This window comes from Ooceraea biroi, chromosome 10, assembly GCF_003672135.1.
Source record: "Ooceraea biroi isolate clonal line C1 chromosome 10, Obir_v5.4, whole genome shotgun sequence".
Taxonomy (NCBI): Eukaryota; Metazoa; Arthropoda; class Insecta; order Hymenoptera; family Formicidae; genus Ooceraea; species Ooceraea biroi.
Window position 1 is genome coordinate 11,457,363 of NC_039515.1, and position 23,786 is coordinate 11,481,148.

The 23,786-nt window shown below is 43.3% G+C and overlaps 1 protein-coding gene across 1 annotated transcript; it reads right to left on the reverse strand.

Moving 5' to 3' along the window:
- Positions 1 to 14,272: 14,272 nt before the first annotated feature.
- LOC105282187 (homeobox protein engrailed-2b) lies at positions 14,273 to 21,953 on the reverse strand. Its single transcript, XM_011343963.3, has 2 exons — positions 18,622 to 21,953; positions 14,273 to 15,782 (listed from the first exon to the last, which is right to left on the reverse strand). The coding sequence occupies exons 1-2, from the start codon at positions 19,292 to 19,294 to the stop codon at positions 15,436 to 15,438; spliced, it is 1,020 nt and encodes a 339-aa protein (XP_011342265.1). The 5' UTR covers positions 19,295 to 21,953; the 3' UTR covers positions 14,273 to 15,435.
- Between the last annotated feature and the right edge of the window lie 1,833 nt (positions 21,954 to 23,786).

Consider the following 23,786-nt stretch of genomic DNA (forward strand, 5'->3'; position numbering starts at 1 on the left):
TCGTCCGACCTCTCCTCGCCATTTTTTCTTCCTCCGTTTCCCCCGTTCGTTTCTCTTCGTGATACGAACCCCGCAGGAACTTTATTCTCGCAGGCCATTAGCCCCGCGATTAATTAAAGGATCCAAGGACGCGATCGTGCCGCCTCCGAAATTCAACTCGTGCGAGACGGCGCTTCGCTGCGAATTCTGTCTGCCTTCCGATCCCTTATCCGGGATGTTTCATTCTCCGTTGTACGAATTCATGAAACGACATCCAACAATTCAAATAATGCACAATGTACATCGCAGTTGCAGTTGCTTATTAATATTCTCTGCTTATCCATTCTGATGATTCAAAGTAGTCACAATTCTTTAATCGAATTACAAATATTTGGTGAAATCATTAAATATCATTATTGCGGACTCGCTATCGCAAATCAAAAATATTTCACCGCGTACAGATAGATAGTTGCTACCTACATAAATTAACAACGATCGCACGATCTCGAAGGAGAGATTTGTCAGACGTTTCAAATTGTTCTGACGGCTCGTCCGAACAAACGAACGCGTGGAATTTGCGCACAGGGGGGTTGTTGCCCGCCCTTTTCTGGCTTCGAAGGGAGAGAAGAGAGCCGGGCGCGCGCCAGCGCGCTGAATGTTTATTTAACTCGAAGTAATTTGATCAAAAATTTAATCAAGTCGGATTTTTGAGCGGCGCCTGAAAGCGTGCCGAATCAGCCACGCCGGGGGCAATAAAACTCGAAAGAATTCTCCGTCTCTGTCTCACCAGCCGCTCCCGCTCCTCGCCTCGTCCCGCCGTTTATGGCACCCCTCCGGCATAAACGTGTCTCGCGTTTCGAATCTCCCGTCGAATTTTTTTCCCGATACTTGTTTGCTCCGGCGCATCGACCGAGAGCCGATTTGAAATTGTAATGCGAACAGCGACGACGAATCGCGCGGGCACGCACGTCGGTGCTCAAATAAACTCGTCGCCGGTTATTATACGTCTCGCGTGTCGAAAGTATCCCGGCGTAGTATCGCAATAAAGATATACATCCAAAGTTATAACCGTACCCGAATCTAAAAATTAGCCGGACGTCGTTGGAGCGCCGTTTCAGATTATATCGACGGTCTCTCCCATTGCTCGCCCGGCGAACGAGACGTTCCTCTCGAGCGTTCTATTAAATCGATAAAACCGTTAAGTGCCATTACGATCCTCGTGTGGATAAGATTATCGAGTTTCATTTTACAGGCGAATGTCGATATCCAGGCAATCGTTATCCGGAGACTTATTCACACCTCGGCCATTAAAATCGCGAAAGCAAGAAATTTACGGCGCACACGAGATCGACTCGTCGGCGTAAAAAATATTATCGGAACTCGACCGATCGCATGAGAATGCGCTTCTTCCTCTCGCTCGCCCAAGGAAATGCGATCTTGCACGCGGCCGGGTACTTCCTCTCGCGCCATTGGTCAGGCGGCGGGGGAAGAGAAGAGAGACGACGACGAGCTGGGGACGTTTGATAAGGGTGTAACGCGGACGCGGACGGGGTCGTTCCCGCGTGATAATTGCCCGGAACTATTTCAATCGGGGGTGGTGCCGGCGGCTGCTCATAAAAACGTCACGCCTTTTAAAGCGAGGGCGGAAGATGGGGTGGCCGGTTAAGGATGGGGTGAAAAAGAATATTAGCATGCTGGCCGAGGGCACTCCGCCTACGTTTCTCTCGAGGAGGCGGCTCTTCGCAGTTCAAGAAGACGCCGAGGATGGAGAAGCAGGAAGAAGAGGAGCGAGAGTGAGAAAAGGGGGTGGACAAAGGGAAAGGCGAAAAGGACGGCGATGGGAAGAGGGAGAACGAGAGAGAGAGAGAGAGAGAGAGAAAGAAAAAAGGCGACCGAGAGGATTCGGGCTCGATTACGGGGGCCGTATTCTTTTAATTACCAGAGTCCTCCGGGGCCACGAAACGAAACGTTTCCCTTTTAATTGCGCGCCCCGGCCTGTACATTCCGCGATCGTTCTCTCAAAGAATTTAATTACCGGCGCGTATGGCAGGTATCCCGCGCCGCGCTTTCGACGGCGTCCTCCCGCCATTGGCGCTGCAATTACGCATGAAATGGATACGACATAAAGCTTTATTAGGACCCGATGCTAGACGCGTTACCATTTTTGCGCCTACCAGCCCTCTCCGTGTCAACTCTCCACATCCCCGCTAGATCTTATGATCGTTAAATTAGTATGAGCGACACGTCGCGCATATTAGCTTAGTCTTTGCTTCAATTTTGGTACGCCACGACTAGAGATGAAAACGACCCAAGCTGACGGTAATTTACTCGATAAATTACGGTATATTTACCCGGTAATTTTGGAAAGCCGGTAAAATGATAATTTTGGAAAAAATAACGAAATATTGATATAAAATTCAAAAGCTGTATTTAGCCTTTAAGATAAGCAAAAGAAAACACTTTATTTAACTCATATTTGCATTGTATAATATTTCAAACATTTTCGACAAGTGGCTGTCGTTACATTTTCTTCTTTCTTCTCGAGAACAAAATGTCTCCACAAATGTCACCTCTCTTCTCTCTTCCTATCTAATGTAAGAATGAAATATATCACGGATTTGCCAGCTGTTCGGCTTTGTTTCACTGCAGTTCAAATAATTTATTCAGAACGAGAAATCGTATTAAATACTATGAACATACTATGTAAAGAAATTTAAGAGAATATGAAATTTCAACATTACGAAATTTCAACTTTTTAAGTAGTTTATATTGGGTCGTCCGGAAAGTTCGTGCCGATTTTTAATAGATGGCGTTGGAACATGTCTGAATATATCAATGTTATTGAAAACACACGATTTATATACATATGCTTAAAGGTGACATTTCAACGCATCTTTAGGAAAAAAGTTGTTTCAGATAAATTGATTCGTGTCAGTTTTGTACTCTTTTGAAGATGGAAGAAAACAAAGAACATTTTAGACACTTGATGCTTTTCTATTACCGGAAAGGCAAAAATGCCTCACAAGCAACAAATTCGATATGTTCTGTTTACGGAGAAGGCGCTTTAGCTGAAAGAACCGTACGTAAGTGGTTCGCTAAGTTTAGAGCTGGTGATTTTAACCTTAAAGACCAAGAACGCTCGGCAGACCCTCTACTACTGATGATGACCAACTCAAGACACTGATCGAGAATAACCCGCGCTACACGACACGTGAATTAGCAGAGATACTAAAAATATCGAAAACCACTGTTCACGATCATGTAGTGAAGCTTGGTTACGTAAGTCGCTGTGATGTATGGGTTCCGCATAATTTGGCCGAAAAAATTTAATGGATCGCATTTCCATCTGCGACTCGCTGTACAAGCACAACGAAAACGTACCATTTTTGAAGCAATTAGTGACGGGTGACGAAAAATGGATCATTTACAACAATGTAGAACGAAAAAGATCCTGGGGTAAGCGAAATGAACCAGCATTAACCACTCCGAAAGCCGGCCTTCATCCAAAAAAAGTCATGCTCTGTGTCTGGTGGGATTGGAAAGGAATCCTATATTATGAGCTCCTACCACACAACCAAACGATAAATGCAGATAAGTACTGCTCGCAACTGGACGAATTAAAGACAGTGATTCAGGAAAAACGTCCAGAATTAGCTAATAGGAAGGGCGTCGTGTTCCATCAGGACAATGCCAGACCTCATGTTTCTTCGACTACCCGACAAAAATTGTTGGAGTTTGGCTGGGATGTGCTACCTCACCCACCGTATTCACCAGACATTGCACCTTCAGACTTTCACTTATTTAGGTCTTTGCAAAATTCTCTTAGCGGCAAGAACTTCAACTCTTTGATCGACATAAAAAACCACCTTGAGGAGTTTTTCGCCGAGAAACCTAAGAAGTTCTGGGAGAATGAAATCTTCCAGTTGCGTGAAAGATGGACAAAGGTTGTGAAACAAAACGGTGCATACATAAGACAATAAATATTTATCGACATAAAAAAATGTTGCCTTTGAATTTTCCTTCAAAATCGGCACGAACTTTCCGGACGACCCAATATATCAGGACGGTAGATCAGCAAAGTTTCAGATTTAAGAAATCAAAACTTTAATACTCTTGATACTCTCGAAGGATTCTGTAAATAGTTTCCTTTTTTTCATCTCAAAAATACTTCAGAAATTCTCAGATATCAAGCGACGCGGTAGCCAGGGTCGCATTATGTATGTACATGTATTCTTGTAAATTTGTACTGTCTTCAGGATTTTCAATAAATCGTTTTATTTGGAAATATTAAAACAAATATTAAAACACATTTACAGTGTTGCAGACTAGCAAAGTGATTATAAATATCTCTGTTCTTATATCTATTACTTGGTTGATACAAATGATTTATACGTAAAGTACGTTATAGGTAGGACGGTATGTTTTAATGCGGGCACGCCAAATACCCAATACTGTTTCAAGTTACATATCAGAATAAATCAAAATAAAAACGACTTGCTGGTTACGTCTGTGTTCAGATTTGAGCGGCGTATCGCCAATGATGCGAAGTTACCCGAGCGAGAGTGAGACAGAAACTTATATGTTTGTCTCCAAATGCTCGAAATTGCCTGACAACGCACACTGATAGCTTGTCACGAGACTATTCCTTTCATATGCTACCACATGCTATCGTGCACAGAATTTGGCATCTCTGATTAAACCTATATTATAACCGAATTTCTATTTTTCATGAATTATCCCTCCCTCCTGGGTTTTAAAACGCTCAAAAAATTAAATTAATGCGTCGTTAAACCTAAACAAAACCTAATAAAAGATTACGAATTATCACCGAAGAAATAGCAAGAACATGCTATAATATATTTCATGAGAATATAAAAAGAATATTTTTTAACTTATGCATTATGCAGTGCGGAAAACACGAAGAACGTTTATTTGATAATAAATGGGATTTGTGCATAAAACTATCAAAAAAACAAATTTTACCAAAATTCCCAATAAATTACCATTTTACCGTAATTTTATCGTCAGTAATTATCATTTGAATCTGACCGTAATTTTATATCTCTAGCACGACGGTGATTGATGACTACATGACGCACTATTCAACTGAGTGTCGTCAATAAATATACATTGGTTTTATATAACAAATATAACAAATCGTGTACCTCTTGGACAAAATTGAACCATTACTTTATTGCTCTGCTAAATAATAAATAATCGTGACTTATGATTTTTTAAATTTCACCTCATCACATCCTCTCTTATTTTCTCACGTTAAAATGACCTACTTAATTATACCAAGACATGACGATTCTTTTCTCTATCAGGCCTCCTTCTAAGAATCCAATCATTCGCGTACGCTCGTTTTCTCTCTCTCCCTCTCTCGACCCAATAAAAATTAGCCGATGCGTGAGTGCACCGGAACGAACATCATCACCGGCATCAAACATCGGACGAACTTTGTAGCCCGGGAGCGTCCTGACATCACGGATACACCAGCGGACCAGGCGATCCGGCGCGGTCCACTTTGCCGTTCCGCTGGCGGGAGCGAGAACAGGGGGAAGGACGCAGGGGGTGAGGGCAATCGGTCACTGATTTAGTCAGATCCATAAGGAGCGTGCATAGCAAGGCGCATTAATGACCCGACAAGCATTCCTTGCCCAGATGCCCGTACCTCCCTCCTCCCACCGCGCTCTGTCTCTCCCGCTTTTCGTCCCCCGGCAATCGCCCTCTCTCTCTCTCTCCCTATCTTCGTCATATTTGCTTCTGCTTCCCTCTCGTTTTCTCTCTTTCTCTCTATCTCTCCTCTGGTCCTCTCTCTCCACCCTCTCACCAGAAGTCTCGCGCGATCGCGTTGGGTGGTCTCTCTACTCTTACCGACTCCCCGGTCCCATATAGCCGAGAGACGTGCACACGTTCTACCGTGTTCGGGGCCCTCACGACGACAACGACGACGACGACGATGGGCAAACCGAAAGCAAACCTTTATGCCCTTATACACCGCGCGGCGGACTGCAGAGCGCGAACGCGCGAGGAAATGCGTGTCCACGCGTGGGAGACCGTACGCACCGTGTCTGCGTGTCTTTCGCGAACCGGAAAAGGAAAGAGGAAGCGAGGCGGTGCCTTGTCTGGCGCTCACCTCGGGATTTGCTCGGTCGGATAGCTCGAGCGATCCATATTGAAATGCCGCAGTGACGAGCAGTAATTCTTGCGAGTAGATCGAGTTTCACGTAGTGATCCATACGTGATCAGTAAATCGAAGAAGGCACAATGAATTCTTTGTGAACTAACAAAGAAAGAGTATAACAACATTATTTGACAACTATTCTTAATAATAAAAATAAAAACGAATAAAGAAATCAATTTGTATAATAATTATATATAATAATAAATTGTATAATAATGTATAATAATTACATAATATTACATATAAATTGTTTCATTTTACTCACAGCATTGTTTCCTTTAAATGCCTCTTACGTTGCTTAGCGATCTGAAGAGTTCTTTCAATTCTCTTACAGCTTTTTAATAGCTGTTTCTATGTTGCCAGGATGCTTCGTCTATCCATTGTTATTAACGTGGTAACGTCAGTCGTGCAGAGTCTCTCATTCCTCGCGCTGCACTCCACCTCTTTTCGATTCGCCTTCACCTCCTATGCTTATCCACACAGCGAATCGAATCATTTCGCCTTGCTGATCTTGAACGGTACATCACGACTTTTCCAGTATACATTGATCGACGTGTTGCACTGGCGATGTTGGACCCTTTGTATCTTAAACGTATCGAATCGCGTATTTGCATGCCTTAAGAGATTTCTTGCTTCCGAAATCAATCGTTCCACCTGATATCGCTTTACCATGATTTTACTCCTTTTCTCAAGGAGTATTTCCATCTTCAATTAAATTTTGGGCAAGAGACTTCATAGAAAAATTTGTGCAACTAGAGGTTCAGCGATTCGCAAAGGAAAATCGCAAAAGCGTCAGTACAAGATCGTTTCATTAACGTAAAGAGTATACGGTTGCACAGTGGGCCAGAAAGCATGCAAAAGCGGACAAAATTCAAGATTTCTTTAGACTTTTCTGAAATTCGAGGTACTTGAGGTTTTAAGGTTGCTGATAACGAATCTGACATGGAAAATTCAATATTCAAATTAGTGGATCCAATATGGCGGTCAATATCTATTAATTTTGATCGGATTTGTATGGAACTTGATATTTAATGGTTTTCAAGGTTGCTGATAACGAATCTGACATCAAAAATTCCTACTCCCTACTCGGAGCGTACAAGCGCCGCGAGAGACAGTGCCGGCACGGTAGAGCGGCCTATCAGCAGATGGGGCACCGTTGCGTAGGACAAAATATTTTCTATTTGTTACATTTAGAACAATGAGAAATAAACTAGTGAGATAAATTGTCGAACTTAAAACTTTGGTGTCTATCCGTCAAACTAGCTTTATATCGTGAAAAAATGCATTCTATATATTAACATATATATATATTAATATTATATATATACCTATATATTATACATATATATAATATTAATATATATATTAACATTAATAAATATATTACTATTAATAAATATTCGCTATCACGTGAATTAATGCACCTTATTGTACGTATCTAGTCGCGTAATCGTAGCAAATCTGGGCGATTTAAAACTCATGTACACATAGCAAATTACAGTATTCGCAAAATATCGACGAATAAGTTTAAAGTAGACATTATAATGAAGATCCTGACACCTTCAATTTTTGATTAGAAAGTGGAGTCTCGGGGAGCAGGAAAACAATAACCTGTACAAAAGCGAAATGAATAAAATTGATTTCACAAGAAGTCATGATACTCAAATCAGGTTAACGTCCACAGATCTTTACTAGCTTTTTCAAATTCAAATACCCGTAATACTGATATTACATAAAAGAAAAACCTTTAAAAGTGATAAGCTAAATTTTTCATATGAGAAAAAGAAATTATAAATACGTTAGGAAACAAATAACATTTTTCTTGTTCATGATGCCCCTATATGAACAAATATTGAATAACCTGTAAAAACATTTCGCTACGGCCACTTCAACTACTCTATTTTAAGATATCGTGATAATTGAGTAAAAATTTGAGTGTTGGTTTTTTGCCACTTTTGTGAGTTTTCTGGCCCACTGTGGGTTGCCACAACCGAGAATTCAGTGGACCGAGTTTCTATCGCCTTCGCTATCATCATCATCTTCATCGCCTCTTCAACGCATTCGTAACAATTCGTCGACAAATAATGCGCTCGCCTCGGCAACTCGTGGCGCGCGCCAACAGTCCGCGATAAATCCAGATTCCAACCGACAAATTCCCATTAAATATCTCAAAGTTGAAAACGCGTGTTGAGCTCACGCAGTCGCAGTTTCCCGTGCCACTCGCGAAAATAGAACAGCCACGTGTCGCAGCCTCCAAGCGCCGCTCCGAATCGCGAGCTGCGCGGATCCGCGTCGGACTTTTCCTCGAGCACAACTCGTGCACGCTATTTCAGCTCGTTGGGATAACGAGGATCTAATGTCGCGTTCGCGGCCTGGCCAATTACGCGTTTACGCACCGAAGCACGCATCTTTCGTCGCAATCGCGGCTACGATTCGAGAGCGGGCTCAAAGCGGCGCTTATTAGCCGGAATTTACATCTTGTCTGCATCTTTTTATTTTCGACGGAGTTTCCTGATAGCCCGAGTCGTCACGGCTCACGCGAGCATCAATCGTTTTGTCCTGGACGATTTACGCCGATTACGAAAACCGTCCTGGTGGCAACCGCAAGCCTGGCTTTCATTAAGTTTATGTTTCTGGTGTTGAAAAGTTTAGTACACCTCGAAAGTCACGGTTGAACAAATTGCTTGATTACATGGGTAGATTACATTAGCATACGAAAGGATACATTCAATATTTTTAATGATATAGGTACCTGCATTGATAAATGTCTTTCTATTGGGTTGGCCAAAAAGTAATTGCGTTTTTATCCAATAGATGGACATACATGTCTTGAAATGTAACTAACTTCATTCTAAACCGCAAATTCATTATGTAGGTTAACAACTCACAGTTCAAGCTTCTTTTAGAAAAAGAAAGTACACGATTTCGTTAACAATTGGTTGTTTGCCGTCGATTTCAAAATGGAAAATCAAAAAGAACATTTTCCTCATATTTTGTTTTATTACTTCCGAAAAGGGAAAAACGCTGTGCAAGCTCATAAAAAGTTATGTCATGTATATGGCGAAGATGCTTTAAAACTGCGGCAGTGTCAAAATTGGTTTACTAAATTTCGATCTGCAGATTTTAATGTGAAAGATGCACCACGCTCAGGAAGGCCAATCAAAATTGATGATGACAAAATAAAGGCACTGATCGATTCGAATCGACGTTTAACGACACGAGAGATTGCTGAGAATCTTAACATATCGAAATCGAGTGTTGAAAACCATTTGAAACGACTTGGATACATTAGTAAGCTCGATATTTCGGTACCACATGAGCTCAAAGAAATTCATCTCACTAAGCGTATTGACATCTGCGATTCTCTTTTGAAACGTGAGGAAAATGATCGATTTTTGAAACGCATGATAACAGGCGACGAAAAATCGATCGTCTACAACAACGTCAAACGAAAAAGATCGTGGAGCAAGCGTGATGAACCTGCTGAAAGCACTTGAAAAGCAGATATTCATCAAAGAAAGATTATGCTGTCAGTCTGGTGGGACTTTAAGGTATTGTGTATTTTGAGCTGTTTGCAAGGAATCAAACCATTAATTCAGACGTATACTGTCGTCAACTGGATAAATTAAACGATGCCATCAAACAGAAACGTCGAGAATTGGTGAATCGCAAAGGTGTTGTGTTTCACCATGATAACGCTAGACCACGTACACGTTTGGTCACTCGTGAAAAATTGTTGCAGCTTGGATGGGATGTGTTACCATGATGTTACCACATCCACCATATTCGCCAGACCTGGCACCATCAGATTACCATTTGTTTCGTTCTTTGCAAAACGCCTTGAATGGTAAAACCTTGACTGCTGATGAGGATATGAAATCGTTGTTGGAATTGTTTTTTGCTGAAAAAGATAAGAACTTTTTTGAGCGCGGAATCATGAAGTTGCCTGAAAAATGGCAAAAGATAATCAAACAAAATGGACAATATATTGTTTAATAAAGTTTTTGTTTCCCATGAAAAATTCGCCTTTTATTTATATAAAAACAAACGCAATTACTTTTTGGCCAACTCAATATTTTGTAATAGAGAGCTAAATGAGAATTAATTAGAAATAAAATACATTAACATATCTTTGATGTTTCATCAAGAAAATAAAAAAAATCTTACAAATTTCACTGTAGCGAAGCATTTCCCTCTTCTTCTCTAACGTGCCGATTTCGCGAGTTAAATCACGCAGTCCGCACGTCATTAACTACAAAAATAGGTAGTTACCTCGCTCGATAAATCGAGCGAAATATCTCTCGCGGAGAGATTCGTTCCAGCGCGCGGCGAGCGGGTAGTCTCGAATTTCTTGCGGCATCCCGAGAGCGTGGACCCTTAAGGGCCGCGAACCGGGCGGCGAGGAAGAGGACCGGATCGCTCGTTCCCCACGAGGTGATCTATTGGCGAACCATCTGGCCGCGCGTCGTCGTCGTAAGGACGACGCATTTACGGGCGGCTAAGTGGCCTTTACCCGACTTTGGTTCCCGAAAGCGCGACGATAAATTTCGGTTCGCCGCTCGCGCAGCGTCGTCCGCCTTTAATTTGACGGGCCGGAACCTCGTTACATTCGTTAGCGACAAACGCATGAGGACGAAACGCGCCGGAGGAAAGCGCGGCCGATCATGTTCCGCGCTCTTTTTTCGTCATGCCGAGAAAAGGTTTTCAGGGCTGCGCGATCGTTTCTCAGTCGGGCGTCGCGAGAACCGTCTTCCGTCGAGCGCAAGGGGTAGTTACTCGCGTGCTCGCGAGCGCAGCGTGTGCGAAATAAAATTGTGATTAACGCGATTAATATTATTATGAATAATAATTCCTCTTTGAAAGCAGAATGCCCATGCACGCATGAATCTCTCCAAAATCGCGGGTTCGCGTTCCGCCGATTAACAAGCCGCGCGTTCCTCCTTCCGAAAGCGCTCGGTGAAATATAATACGTGCCGCGGGGCGAAATGTAATTTTACCGCGGCGGAGCTAACGATCCATCGGAATTGTAAAGTCCGCGTGCATTTCCGTGGATGCAATTAGCGGTGGCGGACGGACGTACCGGAAACTAGTTCGTCGTAGTAGCGCGCGAATTCACGCGAAACTCCGAGCTCCGCCGCAGCGGCTGATATTGTAATAAACGGTGGACGAGGGCGCACGGCGCCATTAATTCACGTGGATCGCAAGGTGATGTCCGTGGCCGCATAAGAAGGCGAAATTTAGTGAGCCACTAGTGGGAACGTACAGACCCCTAATGGCCATTCCGATGACTATGGTTCTCGACCACAGCGGCAACCCCCTTCGCCTCCACCCTCCGTCCGTGTTCGGCCCCGTTCCGCAAGTCCCTCCTCGACGTCGTCCCTCGCACCATGGTCCCTTCCACGTTTTAGTTACGTTCCCCGTGCTGCCCTCCCCCGCCCATCCCTCGCCCTTTCTCATTTCCTATCTCGGCTGCGTCTGTCGGCCCTCTCAGTCGCGCGCGTGCAACGGCGTCCCAGCAATTACGCATCGCCGCAGTTAAATACAATGGCCAGGACAACGACTCTGTAATTTATCCCCGGTTTGGCCCGCGTCCGCGTGTGCGTTTGTTCCCGGCGATGGTGGAGGTTGCCGTTCCACGCGCGCTCCGCGACCGTTCGGCCCCATCCAGCGCGCGTTCGCCACGTTTAAATTAATGATAAGTAATAATGCCGGTGGACCACGCACGGAGGCAGCGGACATCCTTGGCTGGCCGTGAAATATGGGTCGACTGATTAAATTGTAAAAAAATACCGATAATTAAATGCCGGAAATGTGCGTAATTGCATAGTTATCATTTTGCTCTAAAAGCGAGATGAGATGTTCGCAACGCGAGACGCGAGGAATTATTGTCGAAAAATCAAAATGCGCAATGTGTCCGCAAGCAAACTTACCCTCCACATTATTCCTCGGTTAAAGTATGAAGTTACATAAACATGTTGAATCTATGCATGTAATTATCAATTGTGTGCGTCACCGTTATTACGGACGGTAATCAGAACGCCGATTCAGCAAATTATTGCGCCGTGGATGCGCGCATGAATCTCTAATGACGGTCGCCCCGTTGGTACCCTCGGCATTCAAATTTATGGTGATTAATAATATGGTATCGCACCAACGAAATGCGATTCGCCGACACAAAGGCGAGCGCATGTTCGAGACGCGAGTCTCGATAAAAGCGGCGAACAGCGCGAATTTACAAGTCCTGCGAGCGCGCGTGAGAGAATTACGCCGCGCGTATAATTCTCGCTCGCCATAATTAATCGACGTACGGATCATTAAGGGGTGAACCATGGGCAAACAAATGGCCGATGCTTAAGTCATTAAAGCTAATCACGCGCGATAACAGGACGGTCCTTTGAAGTAAAAAACTCGTGGCGCGATTCACGGCGCGCCGCTGCTTAATGATTATCATCGTATGCACTTTCATTCGGACCTGATAGTGATCCCCGCATAGCTCGAGAGCGTGGCTGCCCGAGCAGCCATGATTTTACGTTCTAATTGCTTTTATCACGACGTAAAACTTTTCTCGCTACCACTTGCCTGCGCATCATTGCCTTTAATGCTTCTCCAACGATGCGTTACGTGCTTCATAAATTTCTCAATATATTACTATACTTTTTTTCTATATTGTTGGACACATTGCAATTACTGCATGGCCATCTCAAATTTATAGTTTTGCGAAAATGTTGTTTCTGGAATATCTCGATGATATTCCTTACTTTCTTTTTGCATTGAAGAAGAAATCATTACAGGAGATATCATAAAAATCAAAAAATTGTTGAAAATGTTAAGACTCTTTCTGTGCTGTACAACTGTTACGCATTCTCCTTTTAAAGATATTCTCGTGAATTCCTTACTTCACACATATGCATTATCAGATAATAATAATATAACATAAATTTTTGCATGCTATTCCGGACATATCTCGGGATTAAGCAGTGCACGTGTGCGATATCTCTCTGCACTTTTGACAGCCGTAATGCTTCCCCGGGCGACTATGCAACTGCCGATAGCCTTGTTACATACGATGCCCGGGCAAAAAAAAATCGCGCTCGTAAATCCGATCGCGCGCGACTGGAACCACGTGTGCGAGGCGTATCACCTAACAGGTGCGCACCTACATATATCGCTTATCTCGCGTCGATCGCCACCGTAATCCGCGTGTGAACGCTCAAACTAGTCGCTCGCTGCTAGTCTCCATCACACGTTTCAATAAAATTGTCCGAATTAAAATTGTCCAGTTCTCCAACATTCCCGTCAATATAAAAGCCAACAAAAAACATCGTTTCTGCAATTCAAATGAAAGAGTGTGCAACACTACGGAGTAATGCGAATTTTCATTTTATTTCATTAATTTAATTTACTTCATGTCGAAGCCGCTGGACAGCGTGTCAATGGACTCTCGCATGCCGAAAGAAAATAAAGCTAATCTCGGTAACGGGGATCGCGTGTCACATTGGCCAGACTTCCACTTGACTGTCTCGACGTTACGTTCACCGGCCGCGCTCGAGATACCAGGCGGCTCGTTAGTTCGGGATCAATTAGCGCATCGTGACGCGCCACCGAAAACAGAAACTTCGGGGGTTTTCCCCGGTGAAATGGAGCGCCTTTCCGCGCGACTTTTGTCGCGCGCGTTTAAAGAGCAACGCAACGGTCTGCGACATTAACGGTGCTAATTAACGCGGGGTAATTTTAGTCGAGCGCATACGCCGCAGCATCCCGAGCGTCTCTCCACGGTATAATTGTTAAACGTTAATCGGCAATTGGGCTTTTACGTCGTCGTTGCGTTTCATTTGTATTTCATTTGTATTTCTGTTACCCGTACGTGCGGTGAACGATGCAGCAATATAAATGTGTTCCTTCCGAACGATCCTCTGCTCGTTCACATTGATTAGCCTCTTTATTTCTATACTTGTTGGAGTTGCATTTTGGAATTTACACTGCGAGCAATTTTTTTATACTACACGAACGAGCGGTAATATGTTAGTGCTGTTGGAATATTTTCCGTTAACGTAGACTAATACTAAAACCGGGAGGAATTAAGAGGGACGATGAAAATGCACATGGAGGAGATAAAATTGCCTTTTACTTCGATTTAATCGGCTACGCAATGCAAGCGGATTACATGGGATATTATGGTCATGCGCTTATTGCGCAACACTGGGATATATACGTTACACGTACTTTCCATGGCCATATACCTGTGTATAACATATGTACCTAGGTAAATAGTAGAATATGGAATATACATGTGAGATCGTTTCTATATGTATAATTAATCCGCATCTCTAGTCTATATTTTATATGGTACATATACACAAGTTATATTTACACGCTATGTACAACTAAATAATTGCAAATAAATAATTTAAACCAATAGGAAACTCTCGTATGAACCTTACACGCTAGTCGAATTGTGTCTACGTGAATACATAAATGTAGCGGCTCTCAATTAATGATTCCTAGTCAACGATATACTCGCTATGCGTGCGCGTATATTTTAATATTTTATATTATACTTTAGATCTTTTATGCTACGAACGATTTTATTCTCGACTTTGACTTGCATCATGCTTGACGATATTATATCGTGCGACATGTATAAAAAAAGGTTCCTTTCTAAGGTACTGGCAGTAGATAGATGAAAGTAACTCTCGCAAAGCTCATCGAAATAAAACATGGCGCGTACTTAGTTGCATACTATTAATAATAGTCGAGTCATCGACTTGTTTCTACAACCTTTGCATTTTCATTCTAGCTAAAATTAATTGTATAATATAATTTAATTTTTTATGTAGATCCTGATATCTGGATAATTTATTGCAAACGTGAACGTTTCTTTTATGCAATCTCATGCAAAACGGTCATAAAGATTTGTTTAAGGAGTTTTGAGAAATCTTTTAATCTTTCCACACCGACGTACGTTAAACATATTGTTAAACATATATTCGTTCTTCGGTAATTCTATATTGCACTATTATCATTATTCTCCGCCTATCATTCTCACGTGTCATCCTCTTTGTTTAATTTTCTCAGTCTTTATTTAACCGTTGACGACTGCGTGTCATTACGGAATTCCGTGATAAATAATACATCAGCGATTTTCTCGTTGTCGGCAGCGCTCAATGCCGACGACGGCTTCTACAAGAGAGATGACTACAGCAACACGTCGGTCCACTCTTTGGGACTCGTCACTACGTCTGAATTTCTCTCCGAACTTGTGCGAGTTCTTAATGATTCCTTCCGGTTACGATCTCCTCGCCGTTCTCGTCCACCGGCACGGTGGAATGGTTGTAGAGGCCTTGTGCCATCAGCTGGAGCGCCAACGGATTCTTCTGGCCGGTCGACTTCTTTATCTTCGCCCGCTTGTTCTGGAACCAGATCTTGATCTGCGCCTCATTCAGGCCGAGATCTCGTGAGAGCTGCTGCCTCCTCCGCTCCGTCAGATATCGATTCTCCGCGAATTCATGCTTCAGCCTGGCCAGTTGTTCGGCGCTGAAGGCCGTTCTGGGTCTCTTCTCTTCCGACGAGCTGCTCTTCTCCTCCTGCGAACGTTTCACTCGTCTCGTGCGCGGTCCTGGAACGACAAAAGAAACTCCGCATTAATCTTCGCCCGCCGACTTTTGTGACCTGAACGTCCGTGGCACCGGGGCACGGGGCATTATCGCGGAAGGGTGGGAAAGAGAGTGGGCGTTCTCATCAATTTGTCCACCGACGTGATTCAGCGTTTTTACGGCGACGAAGAGCACGAACCCGTTTACCCATTCTCTCTCTCTCTCTTTCTCGCGACTCTCAGGAATGACTATATCTGAACAACTGCTTTGGAATTTAGCGGAATATAGGTGCGCGCGAAACGCGTCAGGCGCTCGCGCAAGAGTTACGTTTCTGATAAAGGCCGCGTTTGCGGATAAAGAGAGCGATCGTTTACCGAAGGGCAGAAGAAGAGCACACGGTGATACCGTAAACCCGATGCGATCGGTAGCGTCTCGTCTCGTTTGCACGTATCGGTGTATACTGGCGCTTACGGTAACGGCATGAAGCTTTATCTTCGTTCTTTCAAAATACCCCTGTTTTCAGTAGAAATAGCGCGGAAATGCGGTGTCGCAGCGATCGGACGTGGAAAAGCATTCTTGCTTGCAGAACGTGTAAGCAGTCTTGCAACATCAGCATCAATCTTGAGCGTACTCGGGTGTTTCTTTTCCGCGCGTTATGTGTAAGTGATCGCGTCCACACGTTTTTGAAAAATATGATTTCTACTCTCTTGACCACCTGAATTAAAGTTCGAGAGGCTACGGTAAAGTCTACAATGTTATACGCAACCGATTGTATCCAGTTAATAAGAAGAAGTCTTGCAAAGTCTTGCGAAGCTTCACGAAGCGTGCTTTTGATCGCGATAACGAGCACTCCGATTATCTTGTAGCACGCTTATTCGAAAATAACACTCACCGGAGAGCTCTCGGCATTAGCATTACATCCTTCTAATTTTTGTTTAACTATATAGATAAGATAACTATGTAGAGTTGGAGCATATCCGCGTGCCGCACGTTGCAGTTATCGTCAATGTTATTATTATCTTCAGAGAAACCGTTAAGCTGATCGTTCCAGCTGTTCGTAGTTTAAAACATATCTCTCCATGATGCGGTATCTATTACCGATGTAAATAAAGTACATACAATTATCATCGTTATTTCGCTCCTGAGAAAAGTCGTGCATATATTCCGGCTCCTTGTAATTTAAGAGAGATGTGCCGTTTCGGCTGCTAATCGTTACAATGTCATTATCGCTCTAAAAACGTTGGACGCTTAACTTCAGTACCGCAGGAAATCCCAACGATAATCTTCTGTTTGCGAAAGCCTCAATTATAAACAAGTTGTACCCTATTACTGAATAACCATTAATTTCTCATCTATTGGTTCCCAGCCATTCGTTTTCTTGTTATTATTAACATCATGACACAGTTGGTCCCGCAGGAATCTCTTATTTGAACAAACTCTGATAATAAAACCCGTCATGAAACCTAAAGTCAAATTTGCAGAAGTTACATGTAAACTAATGCATGCGAAATTTCCAATTTTACTTATCTCTATGCCTGAATAGTACTGCGGGTCAAAAGTTTGGCGACAAAAAGACGCCAAAGGGACCTACGTGGACGATTCCCGGCAATTAGCAACTCGATTATCGGATCGAACCTTGTGGACCTCATTCGAACGTCGCAACGTAGGAAACCCCGGAGGATATTGACCCGATGAGGTCAACGAAGAAGACGGACGACTGTGGCAGCGTATGTGGGACACTGATTGTAGAGGGTAGCTGGCGAATGTAGGTTCTGCACAATTAAGTTCTGCGAACGGGTGCAGGTGGCATCGGACGGTACGTTAACCCCGCCCTAGGTACTCGATTAGATGCTATTAGATGCGACTCTTGCAGCTGGTGTAAGAGTCCTTCCGTACGTCGTTCGACCTTTTTGTACCTCGTGTGCGTTAATAACTCATCGCATCAACACCGAACGGCAGAACAGACATTAAGCATACATACATAATCCATTAGCGGACCGATCGATTGTCTAATGAATACGCGCGATTAAACTCGAGACGGAAATCGGCGCGTTATTTGCGTCGATAAAGCATCGCGGTGATCGTAGTTCAGCCATAAACGATTAATCATTAAAATAAGTTTATCGAACGTGCAAAGTGCAACGTGCGAGGATGTAATCATGATTTGTAGCGCTCGTTCGTTTCGTGCATTCGTATTGTCAGGTATCGTGTTTTCCGCGTGTTATATTCGTGCATGTCAGGACTGTTTTGTTCTTGCCTGTCGGGGTGCGCGAATAAAGTCACTAGGCTGTGAAAGTACGGCTCATTCGACAGAATTACGATTATATGTGCATAAAAATGGCGGTTTACTTGAGCCCTCTAGTCGCGCGAACAGCTTTTTCCTTGATTTGTGATCTCCGAGTACGAAACCCGTCCGTTAACGCCGGACGGAAGCTATGTATTGCCTGCGAAAGAACTTTGCTTATCTTTATGCGGCATAATTCCTCAAACGCATTGATGGGGAGTTTAATTAGTGGTCAATGGTGATTTTGTGACTGCATAGAACGCACGAACAAAACAATCTTGACAGACATTTCCGACGTCGCGACCACGCGAGTTCCCCGTGCATCGTGCAGAGCTAAACGCAAGTCACGTACTATGCGCACAAGGAATCTGATGAATTTCCGACTTGTTTGCTTTTTAACATACATTGTCAGACGCGTTGGTGTAATAGAAAGCACGAGATTGATATGTCCAGGTAGGAAATAACACGCGACAAGCAAATCGATCCACGTTTTCTGAACAATTATCCAAGAGAGTTGTCCGCGATAATTACATATCATTTTTCAACATTTGAAAAAAAGCAATATCTGTCTCACTTACCAGAGGACGGTCTGTCCGAGTATCTGGTGCAGTAGACCCACGCGGGCCACAGTGTCTGACCATTACTGCCGTTTTTTTGGTTCGCCGGCGTGCTGGTGGTGGTGCCAGACGTGTTGTCGTTGTTGAGAGAATCGCTGCCAATCGTGGATGATGCGGAGCATAGGGAAGGTGGGCTAGTGACCGAGCTGCTGGTGACCGAGCTTCTGCTGGACGCAAGACTCTCGAGACTGCCGCTTCTGCTGAGTCCGTTGTGCCTCTGCAAAGGTGACGTAAGTCCGCAATGTGACGAGAACGCGTCCCTCTCTTTGTGGACCGAGTAACTCGTCGACTGCGGAGACTGCGGTGACAGTCGCGTGGACGACAAGCTGAGGTCACGCGGCAACGGAAGCGGGCTGTGCCGCGGAAGTTGCACTGGAACAGCAGTGGTGGTAGATCCGCTGGACTTGGTGACCTTCGTGTTGAGGATGGCCTCTCGACCGAATTCCGGCCTGAGGATGTTGACAACGCTGAAGCGCAACGGCGTCTCGGTATCCTGCTGATGATCTGGCTGGTGATCCTGGTGCGGCACCAGGGCGCCACTCGGTGGCGACAATATGCGAGGATGATGAAAATGATGATGGTCAACCCCCAGTCGTATAGCGTACGAACCCATGGCCACGAGAGCTACACTCATCTCTTGTATCGAAGTGTCCTTGTTCGATCAGATGAGACAGAAAGTCGGCACTAGTCCCACGCGATCATGTCAAGAGAAGAACACATGCTTTCACTGCTCACTATTGTCAACGAGCCGCTTTTGCATGGGTTAAAGGTCCGTCGTAATGAATATGAATTTCCAAACCGTTCGATTCAACGAAAGTTTACTCGTAAACACTGTTCACGTGTCACCAATACTATGTCGAGCACATCATCCGTGCCCTTACATTCCTCGGAGCTCAGCACGAATCACTTCGTGAGTGCACGATCCCATCATCTGTTGCTGATTAACCCTTCGTAATCGTAGAATCCATCGTGATCGTAATGTATCGCAAAAGAATTACGTGGACGCTTTCAGAAATGCTCGTGCGCCCGGTATGGCTCGCCACGCGTTAATTATCAGCTCGCTCCTTTGGAGCCGGTCCAAACCGGAGACTCCTGCTATCGGCTTTTCCCGAGGTTTCCGAGTACTCCAGCGAGTGCTGTGACGGGTCTGACTGGCTGTCCATCCGTCGCTCAGTGATGTCTAAACTAGAGGACCCGGGGTCCCTACTTACCGCTTGTCCCTCCTCACCCCTGTCCTTCCACTCCTCCTACGCCGCAGTCCGGAGTGCAGTGCACTAGACACCCTCGATTGTATCTCTATTAACTCTTCGGTCAAAGGCTCCGCCCACTGGCGTAAGGTGTACAGTACTCCCTTCCGCCTGTCCCGTCATCCCCACTATCGCAGTGGTACGGGTAGAAGGGGGCTATGCGAATTTCCTGCGGATCAATGCTACGAGCGCCTTCCTTCGGATTCCCGTTTCGCGACGAGACCCGTCAATCTTTAATTCTTTCCCTTTTGCTGAATTTAATCTAATTCATCAACACGCTTCAACAAACTTATTTGCTATTTACGATTAGACGCACAAGATAATTATCGAGGAACTTCTTGCATCAATCATGTGTTGTTGGATCAACATCTTGTGTATTTTTGTGGTCGCACAACATATATGTATTAAACGAAAGAGAAAAGATATCTTGTTTATAATAATAGCAATATGATATTAGAACTACTTGCCGATTTGACACAAAGTCAAATTATTTACTATTAAATCTGGTCAGAAATATGTGAATAAAAATGCTTAATTGATACATTACAAATATTTTACGGAGATGTTTTAGAATAATTTGTAAATTTGTATAAACGATATTTTTAATAAATTCTTTTGCATGAAAACTGATAAAACTTCTTTATTACCTTCTACGAAATTTTGTTTACATAGATGCCCTCACGGTCCATTTGACACTGTGTACATTCCGAATACATGGATATCCGCGCCACTGTGAACAATAACGAGGATACCCACTTCTCTCCGCCCCATTTGAGTTTCCCCCACCACGTCTTCGACTGACAAGTCTCGCCCACGTCCTCGCCCCTCCCCTACTATGCCCCGCCTATCACACTACCCCTCCCACTGTGCTCTACCCACTACTCCATACTTTTGTTCCTCCCCACCGCGGCAATGTTGTCGACCCGATCGGTCTGAAGCCGGCTGGCTAATTCGTTTCTTCAAGCCAAAGAGCACTCTCCCTTCTTCTCCTAACCGTTCTCCTCTCGCCCCAGTGTGACGTAAATTTTATCGTCGCGCGTCGGAATCGCTTCATACAAAAATTTGCACGAACACCATCAGCATGACCCTCTTTTATTCTCCTTTTTTCATCCCGACGGCTTTGCGACGGTTAACGAACAAATGTATTACCCAGACCCTACGGCAGATGCTGTTCTCTTCTTTTTTTCCAACTTGCCATTCTTCTCTCTCTCTCTCGCTTCATACATTATTTACGTACGGCATATAATATCTAATTCTTTTTCTTCTTATATCCGTTTCAACATAACTTATTTCTAGACCACTCAATCGTATTGACGCTTCGAGGAAAATTGGAAAACAAATGGCAATATGCTCATGATTTTTGTTTGCACTTTTGAAACATTTTATGGGAAAGCATGTGAGATCTTGCAAATTAAGTGATGCATTCAAATAATTCTGTAAATATTAATATTTTGATTATGGAACATGCAGTATTCTTTAATACTTATGACTTTCGAAGATTGTGCCATCCCATTTATATACACATGTTATACTTATCTGAAATAAGATTTTTTACTTTTTTGGAAACAATCGCTTTCTGCTTGCAGCACGATCATCACGATGCACTCGTCTGTTAATTTACAAAAACAAAATTAACAGGCATTCTATTTTTTAACATCTAATTGCCTGAAATGTTCTTCCTCCATCGAAGCGGATCTTGACATGAAAGCAGCAGGACTACGCATTAGAAACACGCAAACTGGTATAAAGAGTTGTCGTTAAAACGGTTGCAATTAAAGTCCGTAACGAAATCTGCCGCGTGACGTAGAGGTCACACGCGATAAGTTAGAAGTGGTAATTGCTGGAGACATTCTATCCGTTTACGTCTAAGGAACGCGCCCCTCGTCGGCGCAATGGTGCAAAATACCATATTCCATGAAAGCTACGACAATAATTTAAATCATACATTAATTTCGATTCATCAAGGAACATGTTTATTTCCAAATTTGATTTTAATAAAACTGCCCACATGTCTAGAAGACACCAACAAATAATGAATCTTAAAATATCCAGTTACTTATCACAAAAGTTAAAAAATATAAAAATGGTTATAGGATTTAGTGTAAAATAAGAGATGACTATTTTAATAAAAATATTCTCGTTCAGACTACAAACGGTACATGCCTAACTTCAGTATAGAGTGTACGAAATAAAAAATGCCTCCTCTTGTAAAACGCCAAATTAGATACATGTTCTTACCATTTTTCTTTTTTTTTATTGAAAGATCACACTCCCATCGAAGGTGCACGATAATTTAGAAGATTATACATCATCCAAGACGTGTGAGGCGCCTGAGATATAATGGACTTTGACTGACTGTTTTGCCAAGTGCGTGCAGTTAATAAGCTCATTAACGCTATTTGATAGAATAATATACAGCGGGGAACGAGCGTGTAATTAACATGATGCACTGGAATCAGCTTTCAGATGAGAATTATGGCGTACTCGCACACGACACAAATCAACATTTTTATCAGCAATCAGTTGATCACGGTTCGTCCGGGCTTTGCCTTACGTAGAACGTCATAAATTATGGGAGACTCATTTTTTACGCCAGTTATTGTCGATATCGATGGCCTTCGTATCTCAAATAATATACCACCATTTACCAGCTACTGGTTCCGTTGGTGTTAACGATGTTGTTTATACCTCCCTTCATTAACATACCGCTCGTCTTACTTAATTACTTTTGCTGCTGATCGTCCGATAGTTTTGCAATAATTAAACCAGCCGGACAGTGAATGTAACACGGCAGTTGATTGTCTGACGTTGAATTAAAATAAGTGTAAGGCACGATCGTATATCACGAGAAGGAAATACGATTACGCTCGCGATTACGCAGACACGGAAATTATGTCCAATTATGTGGATAAATTAAAAAGCACAGGTATACGTATTATTTATTGCTTAATTTACTTTTGCAGCTTAAGCGGCTGTCCAGCTCAAATATATAATTATTTTTTCTGCGTCAAATTATTATCATGACACGTCTCGAACTTAGAAGAAGTGACAAATTCTTTTTCTAGATAAGAAACACGGAATTTAGTAAGAGATAAAATTCTTTTTCATCATAATACACAATCGCTACGACTAACGTGATTACTCCAAATGATATCCCTTCGAACAAACAGTTTTCACAACAAATCAGTTGCCACATTGTGGACGGTAATGTCGGTGAATTGCATCCGCCAACTTATTGTTCGTCCCTTCGTGAAGACCCAATTCTAGGAAAGAATATACGATTCCCTGTGATGGACGCGCGAGCGACTCTTCGACAGGCAGGCATTTTTTGCCGCGCGCCTCGTAGCCTCGTCGGCGACTGTCGTTGCTCGGTTTCTGTCGGCAGTCCTATCCAAGCAGAAGGTAATTCCTTTGTTCCCGTCGTCGTGAGCTACGTGAAGGGGTGCGCGGGTAAGATCGCGTTATGGTCAGCGGTTTTATTAATGGCCACACCTACAGGGACACCAGCTGCCACGTAAGTCGCAGGGTAATCATTATTGCTGCATCCAGGTTGCATCGTAAGGACAATAATAGAGATAGCGACCATAAATAACTGCAACGTATCCATCCATCAATAATCTAGCCAACCCGAGTCACGTTCAACGAGAATTTTCATGTGAAGTTATCAGGTTAAAGGGTGGATCGATTGTCACGACTGACTTACAGAAGGACGCCTTCTCTTCCGCTATTTCACAAAGGGCATATTATCATGTCATCACGTATATGTTAACAATACACAAGACATACACGCTCACATACATATTCATAATTTTATATATGCTTTTATAATATTTGTGCTATTTTTTTTACTGATAAGAACTTTCATATTTATCATATTTA

Coding starts and splice junctions, on each gene's coding strand:
- LOC105282187 (XM_011343963.3), bottom strand. CDS start 19,294: ATGAGTGTAGCTCTCGTGGCCATGGGTTCGTACGCTATACGACTGGGG. Junction 15,783..18,621: donor CTCGGACAGACCGTCCTCTG/GTAAGTGAGACA, acceptor TTGTCGTTCCAG/GACCGCGCACGAGACGAGTG.